The following is a 25,831-nucleotide window of genomic DNA, read 5'->3' as shown; positions in this document are numbered from 1 at the left end:
CACACCTTTCACTATGTAACATTACCACTTGCTCACGCTCCTGGCTCAAGCCTAGTCGAGTCCTCGCACACCTTTCACTATGTAACATTACCACTTGCTCACGCTCCTGGCTCAAGCCTAGTCGAGTCCCCGCACACCTTTCACTATGTAACATTACCACTTCCTCATGCTCCTGGCTCACGCTTAGTCGAGTCCTCGCACACCTTTCACTATGTAACATTACCACTTCCTCATGCTCCTGGCTCACGCTTAGTCGAGTCCTCGCACACCTTTCACTATGTAACATTACCACTTACTCATGCTCCTGGCTCACGCCTAGTCGAGTCCCTGCACACCTTTCCCCACATTCACATGGGGAAAAAAGAAAAGTGCTAAGAGCAAGCTTCCAGCCCTAGGAGGTAGGGCTGTGAATCTTTTCAATGGGCTCACGATTCTATTACGATTCAGAGGGCTACGATTCGATTATAAAACGATTATCGATGCATCTCGATGCATCTTAAATCGATGCATCACTTTTTTTTCCCAATACACGATTTTTTTTATCTCACATTCTTTTTTCTCACTGTGTGGCTACTTTTAAAATAAAGTGCATTTGGAATTGCATTGTATTATGATCCATAATTAAAATAAACAAATGCATTTACTTCCATTATCTTTTATTAATACAAATGCTGCCCTCTGTTACAAGAGTTAGCCACCAGGTGGCTGTCAGGGTTCCAAAAATGCAGGAAAGCCACAGTAAAAGCGGAGAGTGCAGAAGAAGAAGCACAAGTAACACATTGGAGAGCAATCGCATCAAGCTGGAGTTAAAATAACTATTGCAGTTAAATTCAGGGAATGTGGGGTATAGGGCTATATTTTCATTTTTAGAGGAAACTGGACTAAATAGAAGAATATAGTGTTTTAGAAGTCCATTCTGATCCACACTCCATTTCAGAAGGTGGCGGTAATGCACCATAAGTTGTTTGCCAACCGCCATAAAACACTAGTAGAAGAAGAAGAAGAAGCACAAGCTTCACTGACGTTAGGTTGCAATAAAGAACGAGTCAAAACATATCACCTGACTGGGAACCCATCATATAAACATGCATAGGGCTGGGCGGTATGACCAAAATCTCATATCCCGATATAGGTCATTTCATATCCCGATATCGATATATATCACGATATAGCATATTTTCTGTAAATTCTATTTATAGTTTATATAAAATGACCACATGGCCATTTATTTATGTAGCAGTTAAACCAGTTAAAATGTTGTCAAACCTCACAAAGGATACATGCATTCAGAATACAGATAAGCATGGCTATTCTTTACAACACAAATAATAATAATTAGTTGCAGGGCAGTAGAATGAAACACAAACTGAACCACACCACCAGTTCGATTTTCAAAGAGGACACTAGCATAGTATTGATGCATTTGATTTAAGCACTAATCTGGAATCATATCTAAAAGCGGCCACTAGGCGGCAGTGTTTCTTTAGTCAACATCAAAATACCTACATGTTCAGTAGAAGAAGAATAAAACGGTAGAAGAACAACGTGAACCAACACAACTCACCCAGGGAAAGCTAAAAGCTAAAGCTAACGATAGACGTTTTGTTGCCCTCAAGGGATTTCCTTGGGATGATGAGAGGAGGTGTTTTGCCAGGTTTAACGTTAGGAGGACACACGCAAATATGGATCAAACGCGGACTTAACACAGCGCAAATGCCTGGGTAGGCTAGGCGGACGGAGTGGAGATAACATCTCCCTGCTCTTTAGCCTACTCACCGGCTGATTTGTGCCACTTATAAAGGGACGCAAGGGGCTTGTTCACACAGAGTCTGGTGCGTGTGTGGACTGTGGACATGAGTAAAAAAGAAAACAGAATGAAGAAAGCACAGCGTCATCCAAATGACGGACAATATTGCCGTAAAGAGTGTGATTTGCAACACAACGATATAAACGATAGAGCATCATATCAGACGAAATACATTTTCTATCGTCCAGACGAAATATATCATCATATCGCCCAGCCCTAAACATGCATGGTGCCAGAAGCAGAACCTTGATGATGCGACAGGACACAAAATAACAGGCTGGACACTATTCCACCAGAGCTAACACTTGATAAGCAAAAGTGCTAAAGCTAGCTGCTAGCCGACGAACGGCTTGACACTACTCTGCAGTCTCTGTCTCTGCATGCAGGGTGGACGTATCTCCGTAAGCGTAAGTCGTAGAGACTCGTGGGTTAGATTCAGGGTGAAAAAATACATATAGTCCTTTACAGGGATCGCGATTTGACTTTTGATTTGACTTTTTTTTTAATAAAAATGTAAATAATGTAATAATCCATTTTTGACATTTGTGAATCGATGCAGAATCGTCCACATCCGCATCGCGATGCATCTTATAATCGATTATTTTTGACACCCCTACTAGGAGGCAGGTGCCATTTCTGCCCCTTCTCTTTTATTCACCCTCTTTCCTGTAATTCAATCTCACTTTATGGACGAACTCATAGTCTTCACAAATTCACAAAGGTAGTCGATTTCAAAAGGGGAGTGATAAGTTACCACGTTTCACTCACTCACATCACTCCTAGTATTTTCCTTTCCTGCAGCTGGGAGACATCTTTAAGCAGGCTATTAGTCCAGTGCAGTGTGTGGGCTCTGGCATATGAATATTTATAGCACATTGGAGAAGGTGTAGGAGGCTCAACCTTGACTGTGGGGTAATCAGCTCACACACTGACTCAGGGTATGATTTAGAAACAGCCAGCACGCTGAGAGCCTCACTCGATACCCACCTCTCGTGGGCACACATAATCAATGTCCGCCTCATTAAGGTCACAACCTTTCAGGATTGGGCTGAACTTTTCAACTCCTTAACGAGATTCACCCTCATACCGCAGTTTTTTCTTAACCAGATTCACCCTCATACTGCTGTTTTTTCTTAACCAGATTCACCCTCATACTGCTGTTTTTTCTTAACCAGATTCACCCTTATACCGCAGTTTTTTCTTAACCAGATTCACCCTCATACTGCTGTTTTTTCTTAACCAGATTCACCCTCATACCACAGTTTTTTCTTAACCAGATTCACCCTCATACCGCTGTTTTTTCTTAACCAGATTCACCCTCATACTGCAGTTTTTTCTTAACCAGATTCACCCTTATACCGCAGTTTTTTCTTAACCAGATTCACCCTCATACTGCTGTTTTTTCTTAACCAGATTCACCCTCATACCACAGTTTTTTCTTAACCAGATTCACCCTCATACCGCTGTTTTTTCTTAACCAGATTCACCCTCATACCGCTGTGTTTTTTCTTAACCAGATTCACCCTCATACCGCTGTGTTTTTTCTTAACCAGAATCACCCTCATACCGCTGTTTTTTCTTCTTCTTTTTTAAAATGAGCAGGATGGATCAATGGTACACGTTGACTTTTCCCCTCTCCTTCACAGCGTTGGTGAGCTCGCTACGTATTAAGCCAAGTGAGGTGACCTAACTGACCTTGAAAAGAGAGTGCATTCGAAATACCTGAGTAAACCACATCTCTGCTGTATGATGAATATATGGGCCAATAACAGCAAGGAGTCAGCCTCAAACACTTCAACGCTAATTGTGGGTTAAATAATACTTCCAATTGTGGTGACATGACTGACATCTATTCTGTCCCAGTGAGAATATGTGTAGGAATGTGTAACAAACCTTGGACAGTGCAAGCTCTTTCAATACACACACAAAAGGATGAAGGAGAATAGAAACACTTTTACTACTCTCTAAGGGGACATTCAGAACCAAAAGCATTTTTGGAGCTGCCAGCGTATTTCTGCAATTAATTCTCTATGTAAGGACGCGCTAGACGTGCTCCTCTTTCCAGGAGCATGTTTAAACGCACCTGGCATTTAAACGCTGGTGGCGTCTCGTCTTTTTGGCGGAGCGCTCTGGACGTTTTAAAGCTGAAAAAGTTGAACATTTGGAGGAAAAGCGCGCTGCTCGTCTTTTTACTCCTCCTACATTTTCTCCTCCCAGAGGGATCCTCTACCTCGCTGCTGCCAGAATTGGCAATAATCTGGCTTCCCTCTTACTCCCTGATGAAGGCTCCTGTGTGAGCAGAAACATGTTGGTGTTTTTTAATCTATAGCCATGTTTAACTCATTGAGTGCCAGCCACTTTTGGAGAACGGACGCTCCCAGTGCCAGAGTTTTCAGAGCGTTTTCAGTGATTTCTCGAGGCCCACAGAATATTGTGTGATATTACTATGTAAACACCGAACACGCACAAAGAACGAACTGGCTCTATTGTATCATCAGCAAAAAAAAGTTTATTGATACCATTTTCCGTTCTTTAGTTATGAGCCGGAGAAGATAGGTCGTTTTGAGCAAATACAGGCGTTTCAAATTATTAGCTGAGATATTCCGCCTTTTGTGAAATGCAGCATTTCAAGCACATTCACTGAGTCTGAAGATAATATTTTCTGATGTAGTGACGTGGTGTAGTTGTGTGATGCCCTGCGTGCCCCACCCCCCTCTCCCCCCCTCCCCTCCTCAGCTGCAAACTCCTCCCCACACTACACAGCCTCACGCACCCACTCTATTTTCGGAGTGCTCCGTTTGTGTGTGCCGGGCGGCTCCCAGCGCGATAGGGAAGAGCCAAACCGGACTGCTGAATGGTTTGGCGTCGGGTGCTGCTTTTCTGGTGGCTAATCGTGTGGAGAAACTATACAGACAGACAGACAGACAGACAGAGACAGAGGGGCTCAGTTGTGTGCGCGGATTGACTCCTGTTCGCAGCCAATGTCAGCTCCAGCCAGAGCAATCTATATGGCTCTGGCTGCAGCATGCATCGGTTTCTCTTTGATCATGGCTTTTTCCTCCTGTTTCTCAGGACCTGTCTCTAATCTGGAGAGCACTGTCACCACCTAATGGGTTTGTAAAATAGGTTGTAGACCTCCAATAGCTACAATATTTGTACAGGAGATGCAGAAGGCTTTGATCGACGTCCCACCGTCAAAAAACGCATTGGACGTCGAAAGACGTCCTTGGCACTCTACGTCACTATTTAATTGGACGTCGAAAGACGTCCATGGCACTCAATGAGTTAAAATAAAGGCTTTTTAAAATTTTCTACTACAAAGACCAGTGTTGCTGTGGGATTTTTTAAAGGTCCCATTCCGTGCAAAAGCTGTTTTTACTTGTAAATGCATATATACTGCTGTCAGCCCTCCCTGTAATGAGTGGTCACACGCTCAGAACTGCCACAGTTGGATTTGTCCCTATCCAGCGTCCCTCTGCAGTCTCCTCCAAGCCACACCCCCAAACGCTTCGTTTGCCCAGAGGGGAATCTGGGGGAATCGGGACGTCACTAGCTTCCTCCTGCATACTGCGCGGGTCTCTCTCACACAAGCTACCTGCACCATTTAGTCTATAGCCACAAAATTAACACTTCTAGCTGGAGCGACGCCAACTGTACGTGATCCAGCAACTGCAGAGGTGCATTCGGTAAGTCTAGGCATTTTGAGATGTCCTCTTTAGCGTAGTACCGTTTAGTTAACGATAACTCGCAACCTAGCGTGCTGGTCCACAGACGCTAATCTGATTGGCCGCTGGGAGCCTGGGGCGGGCTCTCCCTCAGCGGCCAATGGGAACTGTTAGTTCTGAATATATTATAGAAACAAGCCGTTCTTGGGAAGCAACCAGAAGAGGGAGTGAGAACTCCGTCACAACAAACGGGTTTGCTATATTTTCGACAGATTAATCCAGAATCATGTTTTATGGACCAGAGACACACGTTTTTAAGCAGCTGCACGAATTGGGACCTTTAAGGTTTGCTCTCTTCCACTCTCCACAAAGGTTTTTTTTGCGGGAGACAAACTTTATTTTTCTATTAACTACTTTAAGTTAACCCATCCACGTACACCTGGCTCTCATATTTTTAAGTCCACGCAGCGCTCTTCTCTTCATCTATTCTAATCTGGCTTTCATGTTGACAGTGAACAACATCAAACAGACAAAACCAGCTGGCTACCGTCCGTGTGGTCGTTGTGTGCTCAACTCTAGTGCGCGCGACTGCAGGGGAAAATAAAACGAAGCGCAAAAAAACAATGGAAGCGCCCTCGACATGATTTTCATAGCGTTCTGACTGAAAAAAACGCTTTTGGTGTGAATGTGCCCTAAACTGTCATCTTATGAAGTGCAGTATCTCTTCTCACATCTCCTATCAGTGTTTGGAATCTGTAAATTTTCCCTGTAATGGAATGGAAAGACACGGCAATGACACCGTCCTGCTTTCCAATTCAGAATTGAGGGCTAACATCCATGTAAATGACCACTAAAAGAAGAAGGAAAAGTAGGCCACCAATCTTTTTTGAAACCCCTAAAGTGCACTTTTAAAAATGTAGGCCAATGCTGTGAAAGTGGCTGGCAATTTCTCATCATAGTTGCACTCAACACACTCCACACCTGATACAAAATTAAGTGAGATATTGTAGTATTTATCTTTTAATCTGAAAACCAATTAACATGAACAATGGAGGAGTCATTTTATTCAACAGGGAGAGAAATTAAAGAGTGTGGCCCGGAAGCTCATGGAAAACTCAGATTTACTCCTCCGATGAATAAATGCTATTAAGTGTCCAATTGTATGACCAATGTTCTCAAACAAAAAGGCAAGTGGTTCACATATCAGAGAAAGCCTATGGCCAAATCAAAACTGTTGTGCCTGATTGATAAGTGGTTGGGGTTTGCTGGGTAAGATTTTAAGTTCAGAACTTGGTTGCACATGCAGTGCACATGTACTGTACGTACACACACACACACACACACACACACACACACACACACACACACACACACGCGCGCGCGCGCGCGCACGCACACACACACACAGCCTCCTTCTCTTAATGAGGCCTGGTGGTTTGTTGTGTGAAACTGCGGAGGTGTCGTTTTAATCACCAGAGTCAGCGTGGCGTGGCATAAGTTGGCCTTTTTTAATTACCTTACCGATTGAGCAACGTCAAGGATGGGGAAGCCTGCCCACACCCTGGATGTCACCCTCTGAAGAACCTGCACCCACGCCCCATCCTCTACTGTCTAATGAACAGGTAACATTCAAATGTCCTCTGCCCGACATGTCAAGAGAAAGGGGCGCCCACACAGTTGGCACAGTAGAAGGCCAAAACTTTTACAAAAGAGAGAGAGAGTGAGAGAGAGAGAGAGTGTGTGTGTGTGTGTGTGTGTGTGTGTGTGTGTGTGTGTGTGTGTGTGTGTGTTTTTTCTGACTGGAGCATGTCATCCTTATGCATAGCCAGGGGGGACACGCAGTATTTTCATTAACTTCACATCAGCGCCTCCCCTCCATTGGCACTGTCAACAATTGGTGCAAAAAATGTTTTCTACCAAAACAATGGCACTCCATCAAACCAGCAATATCCAAAATTATTCAGAATGATAACGTTTACTCTGCCAAATGTGTTAACTTTGAAATATTTGACAGGTCACACATTTTTCTGAAATTCCTTTGCATTTCCCTTGAGTAAATATGAGGATTTTTCAAACACAGGGTCCATAAATTTGAGTTTAAAGAATGAAGTATGACCATAACTATTATTAAAGATGTACAGTAGTCTCACTTAGTCAGACTATCTCAGACTGGCTCAACCTACTAACATCCTTATATGGGGGGGGGGGGACGAAGTGGCTGAATCCCCCCAAAAGAAATGCCACATAAAATGGCAAAAAAAAAGTATGTTGAACATGTAAAACTTGCCATATTCAGTAGGTTGCTAGCTCACAGGTGGTTGTTGTTGTTTCACTTATCGACATCCAGGTACAAAATGTATACACTGATAGCGGAAGGGGATTCCCCTTCTGCTCCATCTGAAATGGACGGCAGCAATGGCAGAGCTTATACCCGCAGCCTACTTCTTTTGAGTTAGAATATTAAAGAGGAAAAGCAATCAAAACAATCTTTAAAAAAAGTCCACTATCACAAAAAATTGAGGGGAAATATTGCTGAGGTCAGCGGCAGGACTTTGAGTGCCCTCACAAACTGCAGGAAGAAGAGGGGTTATCATGACAACCTGAGCCCCACAGTGATGAGCCAGAATGGATGGCCACTAATTACAGCATCAATGAATTAACATTATTACAAAAAAGAATTAATCGTTCCATTAACAGCTGGGCAATGGTAATGAATCATAATATGACCAAGGCTACTGTGAGGCCTATTATGAGAATGAAGACTAATTAAAATCTGCAAGAAAAGTTGTAGACGAAAAGCTTAAGGTGGCTTAAAGTAAACACCCACACAATAAACATAATTAAAATTCAATATATAGCTGGACTTAGACTAAATCCTCGGACAGTTCATTCCCTCATAACTTTTGCCATCTAATTAACCATGCGACTGAAGAGGGATCCCATATAATTTCAGTATTCAAATGTCCCTTCCATTTGCAAGGACAATTCATTTTTTTCAATTTGCATTAGTGAACATTCTCTCCTGTGCCTTGTTCAAAGAAACAAGAGAGAAGTTTGTTCTACCGATGTCACACTAATGCACAGCCCCAACGAGAATTAAGCAGAAAGTTGGAAATGGTATCAGTGAAAGCACCCAGAGTAATTATCTGGAAGTGTAAGGGAACAATGTTAGGATTATTATGTATATGAGCTTGAAAAACATTCAGTTAGTCCACAAAAATCACTGCACATTTGTTCTGTGTAAAGCTGCCCAGGATGTGGGACCTTGGTCATCTTATTTTTAGTTTAGCATATTCCTAAACATCAATTGACGTATCTACCACGGTAACATCTGAATTAAATGTCCCAAAACACAATTTTCCTTGCCTCCTTTATTTTAAAGTAGGGATGTCCGATATTATCGGCCCGCCGAAATTATCGGCCGATATTAGCATAAACATTTAATATTGGAAAATATCGGTATCGGTTTTTATGCCAATAATGACACACAACTTTATCATGACATGCATATATACATCAAACGCATGAGCTACTTCTGCTCTCTCACTCAAAATATGAGCGATGTGATGTATACTTTTTGAGATATGAATATTTGTTTGGAGTAGTTTTCTTATTTTGCACAGAGAATGTTTACATTTGGAAAGCCTTGTTGCATTTAAATGGTAAAATGGTAAATGGCCTGCATTTATATAGCGCTTTTATCCAAAGCGCTTTACAGTCAGTAGGTACATTCACCCATTCACACACCGATGGCAGGTTACCACGCAGGGTGCTGGCACACCAACGGGAGCAATTTGGGGTTCAGTGTCTTGCCCAAGGACACTTCGACATGCAGACTGGAGGAGCCGGGAATCGAACCACCGACCTCTTTTATCCAAAGCGATTAGTGGACGACCCGCTCTACCTCCTGAGCTACAGCCGCCCAAGTGGGGCATCACAATAAAAGTAGGCATAATGTGTTAATTCCACGACAGGAGATATGTGATGATGTTACCTGAAATTAGTTTGGGTGAAACAAGCTCGGTATCGGTTGATATCGGAATTGGAAATTAAGAGTTGGACAATTATCGGCATATCGGCAAAAAAGCCAATATCGGACATCCCTATTTTAAAGGGATATGCCACTTTCTTCGGGAGTTTAGCTCATTTGCCATATCCCGCCACATAACCAAGTTACACCATGCCTTTACGGTCACTGTCCGAGCAATATACAGTGACCTACAGTCGTGAAGTTAGTAAGTATCGCCATATAATGGATGCCAATGGTACACCCGTTCAAAATAATCAAAAACACATCTAAATGCGGCAAAACACATGTTGTGCTTCGGGTACTCACCACGCGATGAAATATTAATCTAAATGTGGATAAATTATCTTTTTTATTTAATAGATAGCCGGAATTACTTTGTAAACATGGCCGCCAGGCTTGCGCGACATACAGTGCATGCGCTGTGTACAGCGGAATCGCTCTTTACAGGCAAACAAGGAAGTAACTCGGTGTGGGGATTTATTCCGAAAATGATGTTTCACGTAACTATGGATTCATATTTCATCGCGTAGTGACTCACCACGTACCGTACTGGGAGTACCCGAAGCACAACATGTATTTTGGCGCTATTACTGGAGATATGTGTTTTTGGTTATTTTGAACGGGTGTACCATTGGCATCCATTATATGGCGATACTTACTAACTTCACGACTGTAGGTCACTGTATACTGCTCAGACAGTGACGGTAAAGACATGGTGTACCTTGGTTATGTGGGGAGGATATGGCAAATAAGCTAAACTCCTGAAAAAGTGGCGTAGCCCTTTAAAGGAGTTGGATGAGCTATCTAAACATTGTGAAAGTATCAAAATGCACAGTTGCCTACTAGGGGTGGACATATCAATGTAGGCCTATATCACGATAAAATATGCCTCAATAACAATGGTATATTTTTCTAATACATTTTCTTTTTTTTCCCGATTTTTTTTTATCCCATTTTATCCCCCATTAGTGCTCATTTGATTTCTCAATCCTGGTTGCTACTCCATCCTCTGCCGATCTGGGGAGAGCCGAGACTGTAATACATTTTCAATATTTCAATATATTTACAGCATCACTCACTGACTCTGTGCAGTGCTCATTCAATACAGAGGGTGCAGAGTCAAGTTGCGTACACGCAGAATAAAATAGACTTGGCACATTCATTTTTCAGACATGTTTGTAGGTGCAGACATCCATTGGGACATAAATGGGCGTTCTTGGCAGTTTTTTCCCATGGCCTTTGTAGTGTTACTGTTAACACACTAATACCGTAAAATGCATGCATGCGTACATGTGACACTGTAATCAGTGTATTGGAATACAACAACTCACCAACTGGTGCAGCAGGAGGTGGTGGGACTGCCACTGGCTCGGGGACTGCCACTGGCTCTGGGACTGCCACTGGCTCTGGGACTGCCAAAGGCTCTGGGACTGCCAAAGGCTCTGGGACTGCCACTGGCTCTGGGACTGCCAAAGGCTCTGGGACTGCCAAAGGCTCTGGGATTGCCACTGGCTCTGGGACTGCCAATGGCTCGGGAACTGCCACTGGCTCAGGGACAGCGATAAGAGATACTGGTTCCACCGGGTGCTGAGGAGGAGGTGCAACTGATTCACAAGGAGCAATAAACTCAGCCAGGGGAGGCGCAGCGATTGGCTCAGCAGGCTGCGGGAACAAAGCGTCCATTGGAGGCTGGACAGGCGGTGGCAAGAGTGTGGCAGGCTCGTCGGCAGGAGAGGAGGAGATGAGCTCCATTTCAGGAAGCGGGGGAGCAATGATGGGTTCAATCGCGACAGCAGGAGGTGGTGGCATGGGTTCGATTACAGGGGGAGGAGCAATGGGTTCAATTACAGGGGGAGGAGCCATGGGTTCGATTACAGGAGGAGCAGCAATGGGTTCAATTACAGGGAGAGGAGCAATGGGTTCAATTACAGGGGGAGGAGCCATGGGTTCAATTACAGGGGGAGGAGCAATGGGTTCAATTACAGGGGGAGGAGCCATGGGTTCAATCACATGTGGAAGAGCAAGAGCAATGGGTTCAATTACAGGAGGAGAGGGAGCAACGGATTCATTTATGGGAGGAGGAGCTTCGATTACAAGGGGAGGAGGAGCAAGCAGAGATATGGATTCCACCAAACCTGGAGCAGGAGCCAAGGGGTCAATGGGAGCAGGAGAAGGAGTGGGAGGGGGAGGAGGGAGAGGTGTAGGCAATGTAACCGGCTCAATAACAGCCACAGGCTCAAAAGCAGGAGCGACAACAGCATGATCAGCAGCTGGGGGTGGTGCAGTTGGGAGCACCATGTCAATGATGGTGGGTGCTGCTACCTGTTCCCTGGGAGGCTGAGGAAGCTTCTCCGTAGCAGATGGAGGAGGTGCTGGAGGTACAATGGGCTCAACAAGAGGAGGAGGAGGCAAGGAAGTGACCGGGTCAAAGGGGGGAAACATTGGCCTCAGGAGAGGAGAGGGATTGAGGCTAGCTGCAAGGGGAGGGGGAGTGGTGCCATGTGGGAGTGACTGGGGCTGCGGGGGAACTACGGGTTCCCTCATGCGGTTGATGACATTCTCCGAAAGCTGCAAATGAGGGAGAGAGGAAGAAAGTTTAAGAGTAAGATGGTGGTGTGTTCCTATGGAAAACTATATATTGTTTTTAAAAACACCATCAACAGGGAACGACTGAGCTTTGTTTTGGGCTGTTTAGACAAACAAACAACACAAACATAACTGCACTTGCATGAGAGGGGATTAAACCACATGAGTAGGAAGGAAGACAACTTTAGATTGACTGGGTTGGCTGGCTGCTAAGTGCTTTATAACAGAGAGAGCCAACCCAAGTCTTATGTGATTGACTAAGCCTCTCAATCTATATTTAACTTTAGCAGGCTGTGGCATGCAGGGACTCGTGAAAGGGTCCATAAAATAAAAACATGTTCTAAATAAATAATATAAATTCACATGTTGTGAACATGTGAACATGTGAACACTTCTAAAAGATACCACAAAGACTGCATTGCCCTGTCCTACCCTGTTCAGGCCAAGTTCATCAACTAAATGACAGTGGGCAGGGCATGAGGTTGATGACGTCAACGTCAACATTCCAATCCAACAGAGAGACTACTGGCAAGCGAGACTACTGACTCTTGAATGACAGAACTTGGACATTTCAATCTATCTCTGGAAAAAACTAAGTTTTTGTGTAACGTTAGCTGTCTGAAGGTCATAAACTCCCATCAGGTGTATAACTTGCCGTTACTCTGTCAAGCTCCACTAAATAAAGAGATAACACAAACACCCGGTAACGTTAGCCAAGAGTCTGCTAGCAAGTCAGTTATAGTTAGCTGCTTGCTAGCTATACCACATAACATGATCGCAGCGCTGCCGAATACACTGACTGACAGAATGTAACGTTACATAATATGGCTTCACTGCAGTCGTGTAACATTTGCTTACCCAACACAGCAAAGCAATGTAGCTGTCACTCACCCGTATGCCCTTCACAACAGTTATATTGTCGTTCTCATCTGACTCAAATGACACGCGGCGGGTACTGTTGTTCGCTCCCATTGTCAGTCCGCAGGCTGTCAAAAAGCGACAATTATCTACATGCAATATGAACTACTAGCATCCACTTGTTTTTTTGTATAGTTTATTTGTTGTCAAGTCAGTGACAGGTGGCTGGAGCCGCACGCCTCTCTGCCTCTGCGTCTGTGACACTTCCTTAGCATGTCGTAATCGAAGAAAGTGACCGCTGATTGGAGGGAAGCGCAACCCGGCTTTTCATCGGCGTCTATCATTGGTTAAAGCGGTTCGCTACTAGAAGCAGAAATAATGAATGGGACACCACTATGAGTGTTTCAGTTTTTCCTATATCCATTACAGATTGTTATTATTTAATACTATTTTCGATACGGTGTATTCGAGGAGCATCAATGATCAAGACTGAGAACATGCAATAGAGAATAGCCCAAATGAGAAATCATTAGCTAGGCTATGTAATATTCTTTATAGACACTAGTGTGTGTTTGTAGCCTAACATTAGAGTTCGGTCGTGAAATAATTATAGGCTACATCATTATGTATAATTATTTATATTTTATACAGTAGGCAATTATTTCCTATAGGATTTATAGGGTGGAGAGGAGACTCTGGAGATGATGCGTCATGGGCGCAGTTATGCAAATGTTTGTATCATGAGTAGGCTACAGGGCTACAGGATACAGCAGCTCCTTATAGATGATGTTGTATGTTATTCCATCCTCCTCACCTTCAACTTTCATGCTGCTGGCTTGATTTCTCCTGGAGAAGGCTGTAGAGCTGGCCATGAGCAAACACTGGCTGAGGTAGGTAGATGCCAAATCAGTCATTCTCTTGCCCTTTGTTGATGGTAACTGAGAAAGCCAATCTGATTGGGAACTGTCGTCTGACAAAGGTGAAGGTAAGCTCATCATTTCTGTCATGGTGAGGAATTGGCAGGAAAATCCTTTCACTTTGTCCTACAGAAATCTCACATTCAACCACCTTGTCCCTACCACCACCACCACCGCCGTTCATGAGGGTACCGTCAGGAGCTGCTTGTAGGTTCCTAAGCAGCTCAGGGGCACGGTGGCGCACTGGTAGCACTGTCGCCTCACAGCTAGAAGACCCTGGGTTCAATTCCTGTCTGGGACACTGTGGGCGCTGCGGGTGTGTGCCCCCAGCAGTGCCTACTGCCCAGGTGGGCTATCTCGTCAAAAGGGCCTTTCTGTGTTGTGTGGAGTTTGGATGTTCTCCCCGTGCTCCCCTGCGGTTCCTCCATACAACATCAGTATGGAAAACATGCAGAAGATCGTCATCTGACCAGTGATGACAACATTTGAAGATGGTCCCTGGGCGCTGTACATAAGAAAGCTGCCCACTGCTCCTGCCTGGCCTGCCCAAGGACAATATTTATATTTTTTCCAATATATATATATATATTTTTTACAATACACAAACAGGAAGCACAAAATATTATTAAAGAAAGATTAAGAAAGATAAGATTAGGCTGATAGGGTCATGTCACTCAAGCAATTGTGATCAGTGACATCATCAGTGGGAAGCAGGGAAGGGATGCTGAATATGTCACAATGGCTCTGTGAGTGTGAAGGCCTAAAAACATAAAATATCGCTGGGTGATTTTTTTAAATTTATTTATTTATTCATGTATTTATTTATGTATTTATTTATTTATTTATGTATTTATTGATTGATTGATTGATTGATTGATTGATTGATTGATTTATTGATTTATTGATTTATTATCAATTACAGGCAGACAGACAGCTCTCCAATTATAGTAAGATATCCCTGGCTACAGACTACTCATGTAACATTAAACCCTAAAATGTAGGCTATTATATGATTATTATAGTTTCGCCATACTTACAACACATGAAATAACATGCTCCTTATAATATTTAAACTCTGACTATTCATGCATAGCATAAGCACAGCACAGGCATAGACTACACTACACAAAGAAAGAATACATTTGTCATCTCTCACATTAAACTTCACTCATTGTGATGTTCTGAATATGGAAAGACTGTCTACAATATGTGTGACATTTGATGAAATTTGAATTTTGGTTCATGAATTTGGGTTCTGTTTCCTGTGTAGTTTCTGAACGGGTATTTTTGGAATCCAGGTTGGGAGCAAGAAGCTTCAGAAGGTCCTGTGACTCACTCTGAAGTTGCAGAATGGGATGATGAGAGGCTGAAGGCAATTTTAGAAATGGAACAGCAACACTCAGAGACACTTGTCATGGGAAATGAAAAGAAAACTGCTCTTTCTGTTGCTCATGGTCAAAAAGTTAACAGCGAACAAGTTGCTGCAAGTGAGGAATTCCCAGTTCAGCTCAGCTATATGGACAATGATGTGTGGAAAGAATATCAAAACAGTCTTGTGTCTATACATAGCCTACTAGAATTTGGCGCCATTTGCACACTCATTTCTAGGAACTATAGGAAGCCTTATTGGTACACACTCTACTTCTCTTGGAGGCGATTGGAGCAACGGTGTCAAAGTTATGGCCATTTAAAATCTAAAACATTGCCATAGCACCTCCTATGGGCACATAAAAAAAAATCCTGCGCCAATTTTATGACAGACCCCTGAAAAGTGTTTCGGCAAAGTTTGGAGGCGATCGGAGCAACGGTGTACCTTGCAACTCCGGACAGACAGACAGACATATGGACACACATACGCTCTCCAATTATAGTAGTAGGATATAATACACTTTATTTATATATAGCACTTTTCAAAAAACAGAGTTTACAAATAAAAGTGTTTTACAGAGAATGAGGGAAGTAAAACGCAACAGAACAGAACAGAACAGGACAAACAATAAAAGCAACCAGGCGCGGACTGCATAATCGGGCACGTCGGGCAAATGCCCGGTGGCCTGGCCTGGCCTGGCCTGGCCTGGCCTGGCCTGGCCTGGCCTGGCTGCAAAAAAAAAAAAAAAAAAAAAAAAAATTGGTGCCCGCAGTCAGGCCACTCACTGAACAGCAGGCCAGGCGCCACCTACTGGTTTACTAGTGGTTTTATTACGTTATTCAGGGTTAAAGTGTGTGCATCTCATTGTAAAATTGGACTCGGCCCAAATTGGGCTTCAAACGGCCCAAATCTGGCTTCAAACGGCCCAAATTGGGCTTCAAACGGCCCAAATCATGCTTCAACCGACCCAAATTGGGCTTCAAACAGCCCAAATCTGGCTTCAAACAGCCCAAATCTGGCTTCAAACGGCCCAAATTGGGCTTCAAACGGCCCAAATTTTTCGCCGCCGCCCTTCGGACGCCGGCACGCGCGTCAGCCCGTATCGGCCTGACCTGCTTGGTATCTAATGCCCGGCCTGAATTATTTTCCCAGTCCGCCCCTGAAAGCAACAATACAAGATTAAAAACAAGAGAAACAGATAAAGGCCAGTCTAATTGTGTCGAGAAGTGATTTAACTCACTTTATTAGCCTAAGTTCCCAGGGAGGCCGTTTCACAGTGTAGGGCTTTAATAATGGCAAATGCCCTGGTCACCTTTTGTTTTCAGTCTACTGAGTACTGAGGAACGTCCAGAAGAACTCTGCCTGATGTGTTCTGGCTCATATGGGTTAAAAGGTCTGTGATGTAGCTGGGACCTAAACAAGCTTTAAAAGTCATCAGTAAAATCTTGAAATCAAGTGACAGGTAACCAGTGAAGGGAAGCAAGGATTGAAGTATTTTTGTGGTCTCTGCTAAAATCCTGGTGGTGCATTCTGTGTGATCTGGAGGCATGAGAGGGACTGTTGACTGAGATAGAGGAAGCTGCAGTAATCTACTGTAAATGAGAGAAGATAAAGGCATGGATGACCTCCAGGTTGGTAGATGATAAGAATGGGGTGTAAGAGTTGTTATCCATTATCCACTGATAATGGGCAAACGCTGGTGACACCTCAGCAGGAGAATCATCAGAAATTATGGCAGAGCAGAAGAAGACTGGGGTATCAAAATGGAAGATGAACTTGAGTGGTGTTGCTACTGTATGGACAGATCCAGCTAATCTGACAGATTTGAGAAGAAGACATCATAAATCTATATATATATAAACAGTATATATGAGGTGAAAGTGGCAGCGAAGCTGAAGAAGATGACAATCTGGAAAAGGGAATGTAGGGGATATAAAAAGAATTCTAAAGCCAGCACACATCCTCCGCATTACTGTGTTTGGAGCGAGACAGAGTAGAACGTGCTGCTGGTGGCTTAGGACCAGTAGGAGGCATTCATCCAGCAATACACCTCAAAATCCTGAATCCACAAGGAGCAGATGAGGACTTTTCATGTGCAAGGGTTCAGAGGAAATGTAAAACAGCTCCCAGCTATGATGCCTTCTTCTAAGGACAATGGCTGGTTTGTGGACTAAATCCCCAACGCATTATTCTATCCGTGTCAATTATCACAGTCAATTGGTTTGATAAACCACACGCAACTGGAATAGCTGTCTGATGTATTAAGTGTTCTGAGAAAACATTTGAAAAGTGGACAAAGAGAATATCCTCAACACTCAAAAAGCAACAAAACATTAAAATAAACATTCTTTGAAGGCCAACGATGATGAGTGAAGTAGGCTCAGGGTTGTGCTACATAATTCTATTTGAGCATGGGTCTTTATCAAATGATCAGTCAATCAGTTATTACTCAAGCCTCAATTTCATTTTTTTTATCAGTATACTGTAGAATGTTAGTGGATTAAAATAATCCCAACTCATTGTGAAATCTTAACATTCATCCCCCCCCCCCCCCCCCACCCACCCCTCCTCTGCCTTATGTATTTTCACAAACTCAGCCTTGCAGGACAAAAATGTAATATGCCTCGCAAAGAGTAGTTCTGGTGAGGTGATAAAAAATGACAACTCATAAGAATCATCCTATAGACATTATACACACAATTCCATAATACACTCAATCATAATGCTTTTTTCTGCTGATTTTTCTGTTTTGCAGGCAAAGACTAGTGTACATTGTGTATGCTTGCCGTGCTCTGCAAAAATAAATCAATGAAAGCCTTTTAAAGAATTCATTGGGGTACTGTGTAATATTGTTGAGAAATTTCATATACACAGAGGACTCACAGTCACAACGTTTTGTAGATCATATAACTGTATCCCGGCTCTTGAAATCAATATCGCAAAGACAAATTGAAAATGAGTTACTAAAATAATAGATTTTTTTAGAAAAAAATAGAAAAACATTTTTGTCTTTGAACAAAAATTTAAATCTTATTCAAAAACTACAGTATATGCAGTTCTGAGAAACGTAATAAAAATTGATAGGTTTTAAATTAACCTCATCATTCTGCAGTAATAAATGGAAGAAGTGCAGTGCTGGCTACATTTAGACCTGCTCAAGAGAACAGAAATAACATACTGCCATGTGTCATTAAAATAACAACATCACAGAAAGCTCACTCAACAGGTTGATGACCACTAAGTACATCATCAAATAAAAGCCAAAATCATACACACACACACACACACACACACACACACACACACACACACACACACACACACACACACACACACACACACACACACACACACACACACACACACACACACACACACACACACCTACACACACACACACACACACACACACACACAGACACACACACCTACACACGCACACACACACACACACACACACACACACTCCACGCACCAGGCAGCCCCCCTTGTGCTGTGTGTGGTTCAGGCGTCCTACAAAACACTTGTTGAAATTGGCGTGGTTATGCAATAGGGCATTTTTAAATCTCTCTAGGTCATCAATGAGATTTTGGCTTTTATTTGATGATGTACTTAGTGGTCAACAACCTGTTGAGTGAACCTTCTGTGATGTTATTACCCCCCAAATTCTTATTAGAGGTACTAGATAGTGTAGCCCCGGCCAGTACTCATTTTTCTATCTTCAACAGCTCTTTATTGTCCGGCATTGTTCCCAATCTTTTTAAGACTGCTAGTGTCCAGACTCCAGCCTCTTCTAAAAAAAACCTGGTTCTGATCCCTCTGTCCTTAGCAGCTACAGACCAATTTCGAAGCTTCCGTTTCTTTCTAAAGTTCTAGAGAAATGTGTCTCGAATCAATTATTAGACCTACTGGCCAGTAATCATACTTTTGATTTTTTTTTCAATCTGGCTTTCGGCAACAACACAGTACTGAGACTGCCCTGATAAGAGTTACAAATGATATATTGATGAAGGCAGATGCTGGTGAATGCTCAGTGCTGGTCCTGCTTGCTGGTCCTGGTTGATCATGGCATCCTGTTGGAAAGGTTGAGGACTTCGGTGGGTATCTCAGTGACGGCCCTCCTGTGGTTCTCCTCATACCTTTTCAACAGAAAGTTTGTTGTGTCTGTGGACGGATTTACCTCCTCTCAAACACTGTCGAAGTATGGGGTCCCGCAGGGTTCCATACTGGGTCCAATTGTATTCCTTCTTTATTTACTCCCCCTGGGCCTCATTATCAAACAGCATAATATTTCCTTCCATTGCTGATGATACTCAGCTGTGTTTGTCTTGTAAACAGTCGGATCCGGCGAAACTTTCTTCCTTACAAAATTGTTTAGCATCTGTTAAGAACTGATGGCTGAAAATTTCCTGCAGCTTAACTCCTCCAAAACTGAAATACTTATTATTGGCCCTGAGAACTCCCATGGCCAACTTCTGTCTGCTCTCGGCAATCTAGCCGAACACTTAGTTCCCACTGTCAAGAACCTCGGAGTCACATTAGACCAGAACCTCACGCTCGAGTCCCACGTTAACGCAGTCTTGTTTTCTCCAGCTGAGAAATATTTATAGAATTAGATCTTTTATTTATTTTAATGATCTTCATAGTTATTCATGCTTTTATCACCTCCCGTCTGGATTATTGTAATGCCCTGTTTATTTGCCTGAACCAAAACAGGATCTCTCAACTCCAGTGTGTTCAGAATGCAGCCGCCAGACTTTTAACGAAATTTGATCACATCTCCCCTATTTTAGCTTCCCTTCATTGGCTGCCTATCCATTTTAGAATTGATTTTTTAATTTTACTCTTGACTTTTAAAGGAACACTCCGCCCATTTTCAACCAGCTTTGTATCATTAGAACATCAGTAGTATATCAGAAAACTGTAAACTGTTTTGAAGTCTGTCATTTAATTTGACAGTTATTGAGTGTTAAAGTGTGGACCAGTGACATCACTGGTCCACACTAACTCAAATTAATAACTCATTAACTCAAATCAACTCTCAATAACTGTCAAACTATTCATCATTCATCTAGTTTGACAGTTATTGAGATTATGATATTTTAATGATGTTAGTAGACACACGTAATAGTATAGATCCCCGTTATGAGGTATGTTGATCAAAAGAACACCTAAAACGCTATATCGAAATCGGGTTTTAGTGGACGGGCAGCTCTGAAGTTGGGGCTTCAGAGCTGATCTGCGGCTAGCTAGCTAGCAACGTAGCAACAGTATAGAGCCCCCGAGGTCTGTTGATCAAAAGAACACCTAACGCTATATCGTTATGTAATGTGACTTGTGACATGATCACCACATTTCAATAAATATAACGTTTTTGCACATTTGAATGCTGCTGGTCGTTTGTTTAATGCTGTATATATTGGACATTTAAAGCTGATACACAATTGTGTTGAGGTATTCCGCAAAGCTCAATTAAAAATATAACGTGTAACCACGTGTAACACTTGAAACAATCAAATTTAACTTTTTCACAGCAATACACAGTCCAGCCCACCATGGTATGGTTAAGGATTGGAACCATTGTTTGAATTATATCGAAATATATTTGCATGGTGTAGCATGTAATGCAGTCTGTTAAGATACTGTAAACATGCTAGATACTCTGTGACACAGAAAGGCAGACGAGCTAGCAGCAGGGATCTTGTCACCCTGATTTCAGATAAACTTGTCTGTCTAGTAGCTAGACAATATTACTGTACCATAATACCACAAGCTAAAGGCAGCATACACCAATGGAAGGATGGGTAGCATTTGTCATCCAGGCTATACAGTAACGTTAGGCTATTATAAAGTTATGAAACGCTGATTCAGACGTTACAATAATATGACATAATATGAGCCAGTTAGCCTAGCTAGAGAGAGTAATTTCAGACCACCAGATATCACCATATTTCATTTCAATAAATATAAAGCATTCGTTGATTGAAGCAGACTGCTGATCGCTTGTTTCTCCGTCGTCATGTCCTCATGGTCCAATCTTCGGTTCGTAGTTCGTGTTCACTCGACATCAACAATCTTTATATCACATCTGATCATTTTATCCAACCTGCCTCTGACCAGACAACTAATGGATCGTTCTGCGCGATCATATTTGCGACATTCAGATACATGATAATATACAACAAGGCTATCTTTGTTGACAATGTTTATTGACAAAAGCATTAAAACAAGCAAATATAACAATATTCTCCGGTCACTGGCAGATACTAGCTAGGCTACAACTTGTTCAAAGCAAATCTCTCATGTCAGCATTTGGCTTGTGTGTTATGGCAATTTCCTATGTTGAAACAACTGATCAGCAGTAACATGTAGTTTAGCGTTAATCTCAGGAGAACAGAATATTATAGCTTTGATCGTCACAAATCATAATCCTCTGTTGTGTGTCCCATCGGTACTGGACGGCGCCTACCCCTGGAAGAAACGAATTAGACACTGTTAATCACTGTATAACGTTAATGTCTGCTTACCCAACACTACGTGCGATTGGTAAATACTGTAAATGCAGAGGTGGATAAAGTATCCAGAGGAGTTTAACCCCCTTGTTCCCCCTCATTGATTGATAGTTGATCTAACGTTAGCTAGATATATAACGCTATAGCTGGTAGATCATATGAGTATGCTTTGAGTCTGCCTCATCTCAAAGAGGTAACCTAGGTAAACAGAACTGCGTTTGTTTTCTGTCTACGTCCGAATCTGTGCAGCATGCAATACTGTTTAACGTTGTATAACGTTAACTTATGCTACTCTAGTCTAACGTAGCTAGCGTTAATGTCATGCTATGTAATTAGCGTTACGTTAGAAAATAAGATTACCTCGATTTTGTGGAAGATGCAAGCGGCAGGCTGGTGACGCCGCGCGAGGTCTGGAGGAAATAATACTCTGGTTTTTCTTCGGGCTATTGTATTCAATGTGAGAGCAATGGAGCAAGGCTAGCAATAGCAACTAACGTTAGCAACATTTGTTAGCCAAGCTAACGGCTAGCAGGGAAAATAACATGAACAAGATGGATGCCGTGGCGGAGGAAACCCTCCCCCGAGTCCCGTCCACGCTCACGCCCTTTCCTGTTTTCCCGGCTCCAGGTTTGAACAGATTTCCCACAATGCAACAGGAAAATCCATTCATCCAATCAAACGAAATCAAACAATATCGGGAAGTGAGCTTCATTTTGCCGTGTCAAAATCATATAGCTAAGGTGGTCCAGATATTATGTACTGTCAATGCTTAAAACATACTTTTATCATTTGGCATTTCCTTGATTATTGTTTTTGTTTCTTTTACCAGCTCTTTTATGTGTGTTTTATCTTTTTATCTGGTTTTATTGGATTCAAGATTCAAGATTCAAGATTCAAGATTTTTATTGTCACTCCGTGGTACAAGTATCACGTGTGAAATTCTTGTGCTGTGGACTCCGTTTACAACATAGTACAAATATAACAGGGCATATGAGTGCAAAAACAACAAGAGACACAACAAGCAATAAGGCAGTAGAGTGATACGACAAGTCAGAGACAGTGACATATTCACTGCACATAGGTGCACATGTCATGTGCATACTTTAGACGTGCTTAAAGGCCCAATCCGTCAAAACTCACTATTACTGACGCCGGTGGCCGTTAGTGTAACTTCAGGCAGCGTGTGAACGAGCTGACGCGCGGGCACCATACTCGCACGCGCACAAGCAGTTGCCTGGCAACAGCAGAGCTGTTCGTTGCTTTGTAACGTTAACTCATAAAAGTCACTTGAAAACGGCAATCTGGACAATTTATCGGTCAGATCAGCCTCAAGGTGCCCAGGAAGGATTCTGGATGAATTAGGGGACGTTATTGTGGCATGTTTGGTCGTGTTTTGGCTTGCGTTGGCTGCGGGCAAGTCGATACTCATGTTAGCACAAGCCAGGAAATAGCCTGCTCCCCCTGTATGTACGGTACCCTGTAATGCCTGGAGTTGACCAAACTGAACAATCAAACAATGTTTCATAAGCATAACAGTAACGTTAGGCATATTTACGACTGTTAAATTCATTATCCACACAAGACGGTAACGTTATTAATGGGGCTGGTGGTAATTTCTATAAATGTAAATTAATATTAGTTAGCCGCGATTAGCATCAAGCTAACATTACTAGTATGTGCAGTCCCACTGCAGTCAGAGCCTGCTGGCTGCGGGAAGTGGATACTCATGTTAGCACAAGCCAGGAAATAGCCTGCTCCCCCTGTATGTACAGTCAAACAATGTACCGTAAACATAACAGACAGTAGGCTAACGTTAGGCATATTTCCGACTGTTAGATTCATTATCAACACAAGACAGTAACGTTATTAGTGGGGCTGGTGGTAATTTCTAGAAATATAGCTACAGTAAATCTATTAGTTAGCCGCGTATAGCATCAAGCTAATGTTACTATGGGTCTAATAGGCAGACTCACAACCGCAGCTAACTATAGTCAAACAATAATGTTCCATGACCATAAGCATAACGGTAGTAACGTTAGGGTTGCATTACTTCACACAAGACGGTAATGTTAGCAGAGTTTCTGACCAGGTGGTCAGATACTTGTACTACAGACACACACACTGAGCGAGTGCAGAGATAGCAGGGGAGAGCGTATAAGACTTAGATTTCAGAGCCCTGGACGTTTTCATCACTCTGAAAGGGGGATTAGCTTCCGTGTGACTGGCAACCCAGCGCTTTGATAAAGCCACATTAATAAGCTGCACATGCTTGTGTGTCTGTGTGTGAGAGAGTGTTTGTTTGTCTGTGCATTTGGCGTTTTGCCCCGTCTGATCCCGATCTTGTGGGCTTCCTGGTGACTCAGGTTGCCAGTCCACTGTGCTCTCAGCTCTGTGGGTTTTAGCGTTCCTGCTCTCTGCCCATCTTCTCACACTCCAAAGTGAATTATGCTGCCAAAACCAGAGATTCCTGTAAATATAATGAAGCAAGGCTTTTTGATCTTTATTTCTTTGTGTTCTTCCACTCTGTGTGAATGTGTCCCTGTTCCAATGTGTCACTACCTATCTAACTACTCGTTTTTGCCGGCCCCGCAATGGTCCAGGCCAAGAAGTGTCCCATGGGCTGCTGCTGCTGTTGTTCAACACTCATGCATGCGTGTTTCCACAATGGGGAGTCAGTCAGTCAGTCAGTCTCAGTAACCTCCTGAGATGTTCTTTCGCCGGTTCGTTCCGTGGGCTGCAGAGGCAGCAGTCCGGGTCCGGCTTAACTAGACTTGCCTAGTCTTGTTATTGTTTCTGCCTCTCTCCATCTTTCTAAAGGAACTACATTACATTATGTCATTTTTTTACTCTTCACCATCCCTACCTTCTGTCCTTTCTCTGTCTGTCTGTCTGTCTGTCTAAAATCTTGAATCTTGAAAATCCATTAGCAAGCAGCTAACGTTATCTGGTGAAAACCACATTACAGTAGCTACAAGCAGCAAGTTCCCTTCATGAACCGAAAACACAGTCCTGACTCTAGTTTCCCCCCGATGTCGGTCACATTGCTGCTGTCTGGCCAGACGGGCTTCATTAGATAAATATTTATTTATTTAGTCTGGACTTTTTCTGGAGTCTGTGTTGTTGTTTCCTTTTTAGCTAGCAGCTAGCGACGACCGTAATGTTAAAAGCTACTTCAGCCATTTCCTGTTAGCGTCAGACAAGAGACAAGCTCGACGTGAACGCGCGAGACGTCACATCCTCTAGCTGTGGCGGGAGATGCTATCCACTTCGAAACTGCGGTTTTTCAATGTATCTTCTGAACGGCTGGTCTGAGAGAAACGCCCCTGGTCACCATTTTTAAGTTTAATACGTCAAGGCGCATTCACTCAGTGCCAATAATAAACACTTTGTGCACATTTATTTCTCGCCAAAACCAACGGAATGGGCCTTTAAACATTTTAAATTTGACGTATTTGATGTACAGGTGCAAATAGCATATACCTAATTAAACATACAATTAAACATTAGACATACATAATGGTAGCAGCTACAGTACGGTACAGTACAGCTACTACACTATTTGTGTATGTTAAGGAGTCTCGTGGCCTGCGGGAAGAAACGGTCCCTCAAGCGATTTGTGCGTGCTTTTGGGACCCTGTATCTCCTCCCTGAGGGTAACAGGGAGAACAGGCTGTTGTGGGGATGGTTTGTGTCTTTGATGATCTTCAGGGACCTCCTGAGGCACCGCTGGTTATACAGTTCCTGCAGTTCTGGCAGCTCACATCCTGTTACGTGCTGGGCCGCGCATCTCACTCTTCGTAGCGCCCTGCGGTCCATGGTGGTACAGTTCCCGTACCAGGTGGTGAAGCAGCCAGTCAGCAGGCTTTCAAGATTCAAGATTCAAGATTCAAGATTCAAGTTTATTATTTGTCCCCGAAGGGCAATTTGTGTGCAGCAGATATAAAAAGCATAGCGAATACATGAAAAAACAAAACATGAACAAATTAAAACAAACATGGAGCATGGCAGCAGTTTTCCAGCAGAAAAAGGATCAAGTAAACACAGGATAAAAGTAAAATAAAAACAAAATAAAAACACACCTCAAGGG

At 42.9% G+C, this 25,831-nt stretch overlaps 1 protein-coding gene across 2 annotated transcripts in view; it reads right to left on the bottom strand.

The window, feature by feature from the left end:
* chchd3a (coiled-coil-helix-coiled-coil-helix domain containing 3a) overlaps nt 1-13,177 on the bottom strand; it is a 200,953-nt gene extending 187,776 nt beyond the window's left edge. For both annotated transcript variants that reach the window (XM_083632344.1, XM_083632345.1), the window contains exons 1-3: nt 12,980-13,177; nt 11,825-12,070; nt 10,834-11,089 (exon numbers count right to left, since the gene is read on the bottom strand). In XM_083632344.1, coding sequence (XP_083488470.1) covers nt 10,834-11,089; nt 11,825-12,070; nt 12,980-13,060 — 583 coding nt within the window. In that variant the 5' untranslated portion in view covers nt 13,061-13,177. The remainder of the gene's footprint in view (nt 1-10,833; nt 11,090-11,824; nt 12,071-12,979) is intronic.
* Nucleotides 13,178-25,831: the final 12,654 nt, after the last annotated feature.

The sequence above is a fragment of the Poromitra crassiceps genome (assembly GCF_964638095.1).
Source record: "Poromitra crassiceps genome assembly, chromosome: 2".
Lineage (NCBI taxonomy): Eukaryota > Metazoa > Chordata > Actinopteri > Beryciformes > Melamphaidae > Poromitra > Poromitra crassiceps.
The sequence above is the reverse complement of the archived record's forward strand: the minus strand, read 5'-3'. Positions and strand labels throughout refer to the sequence as shown.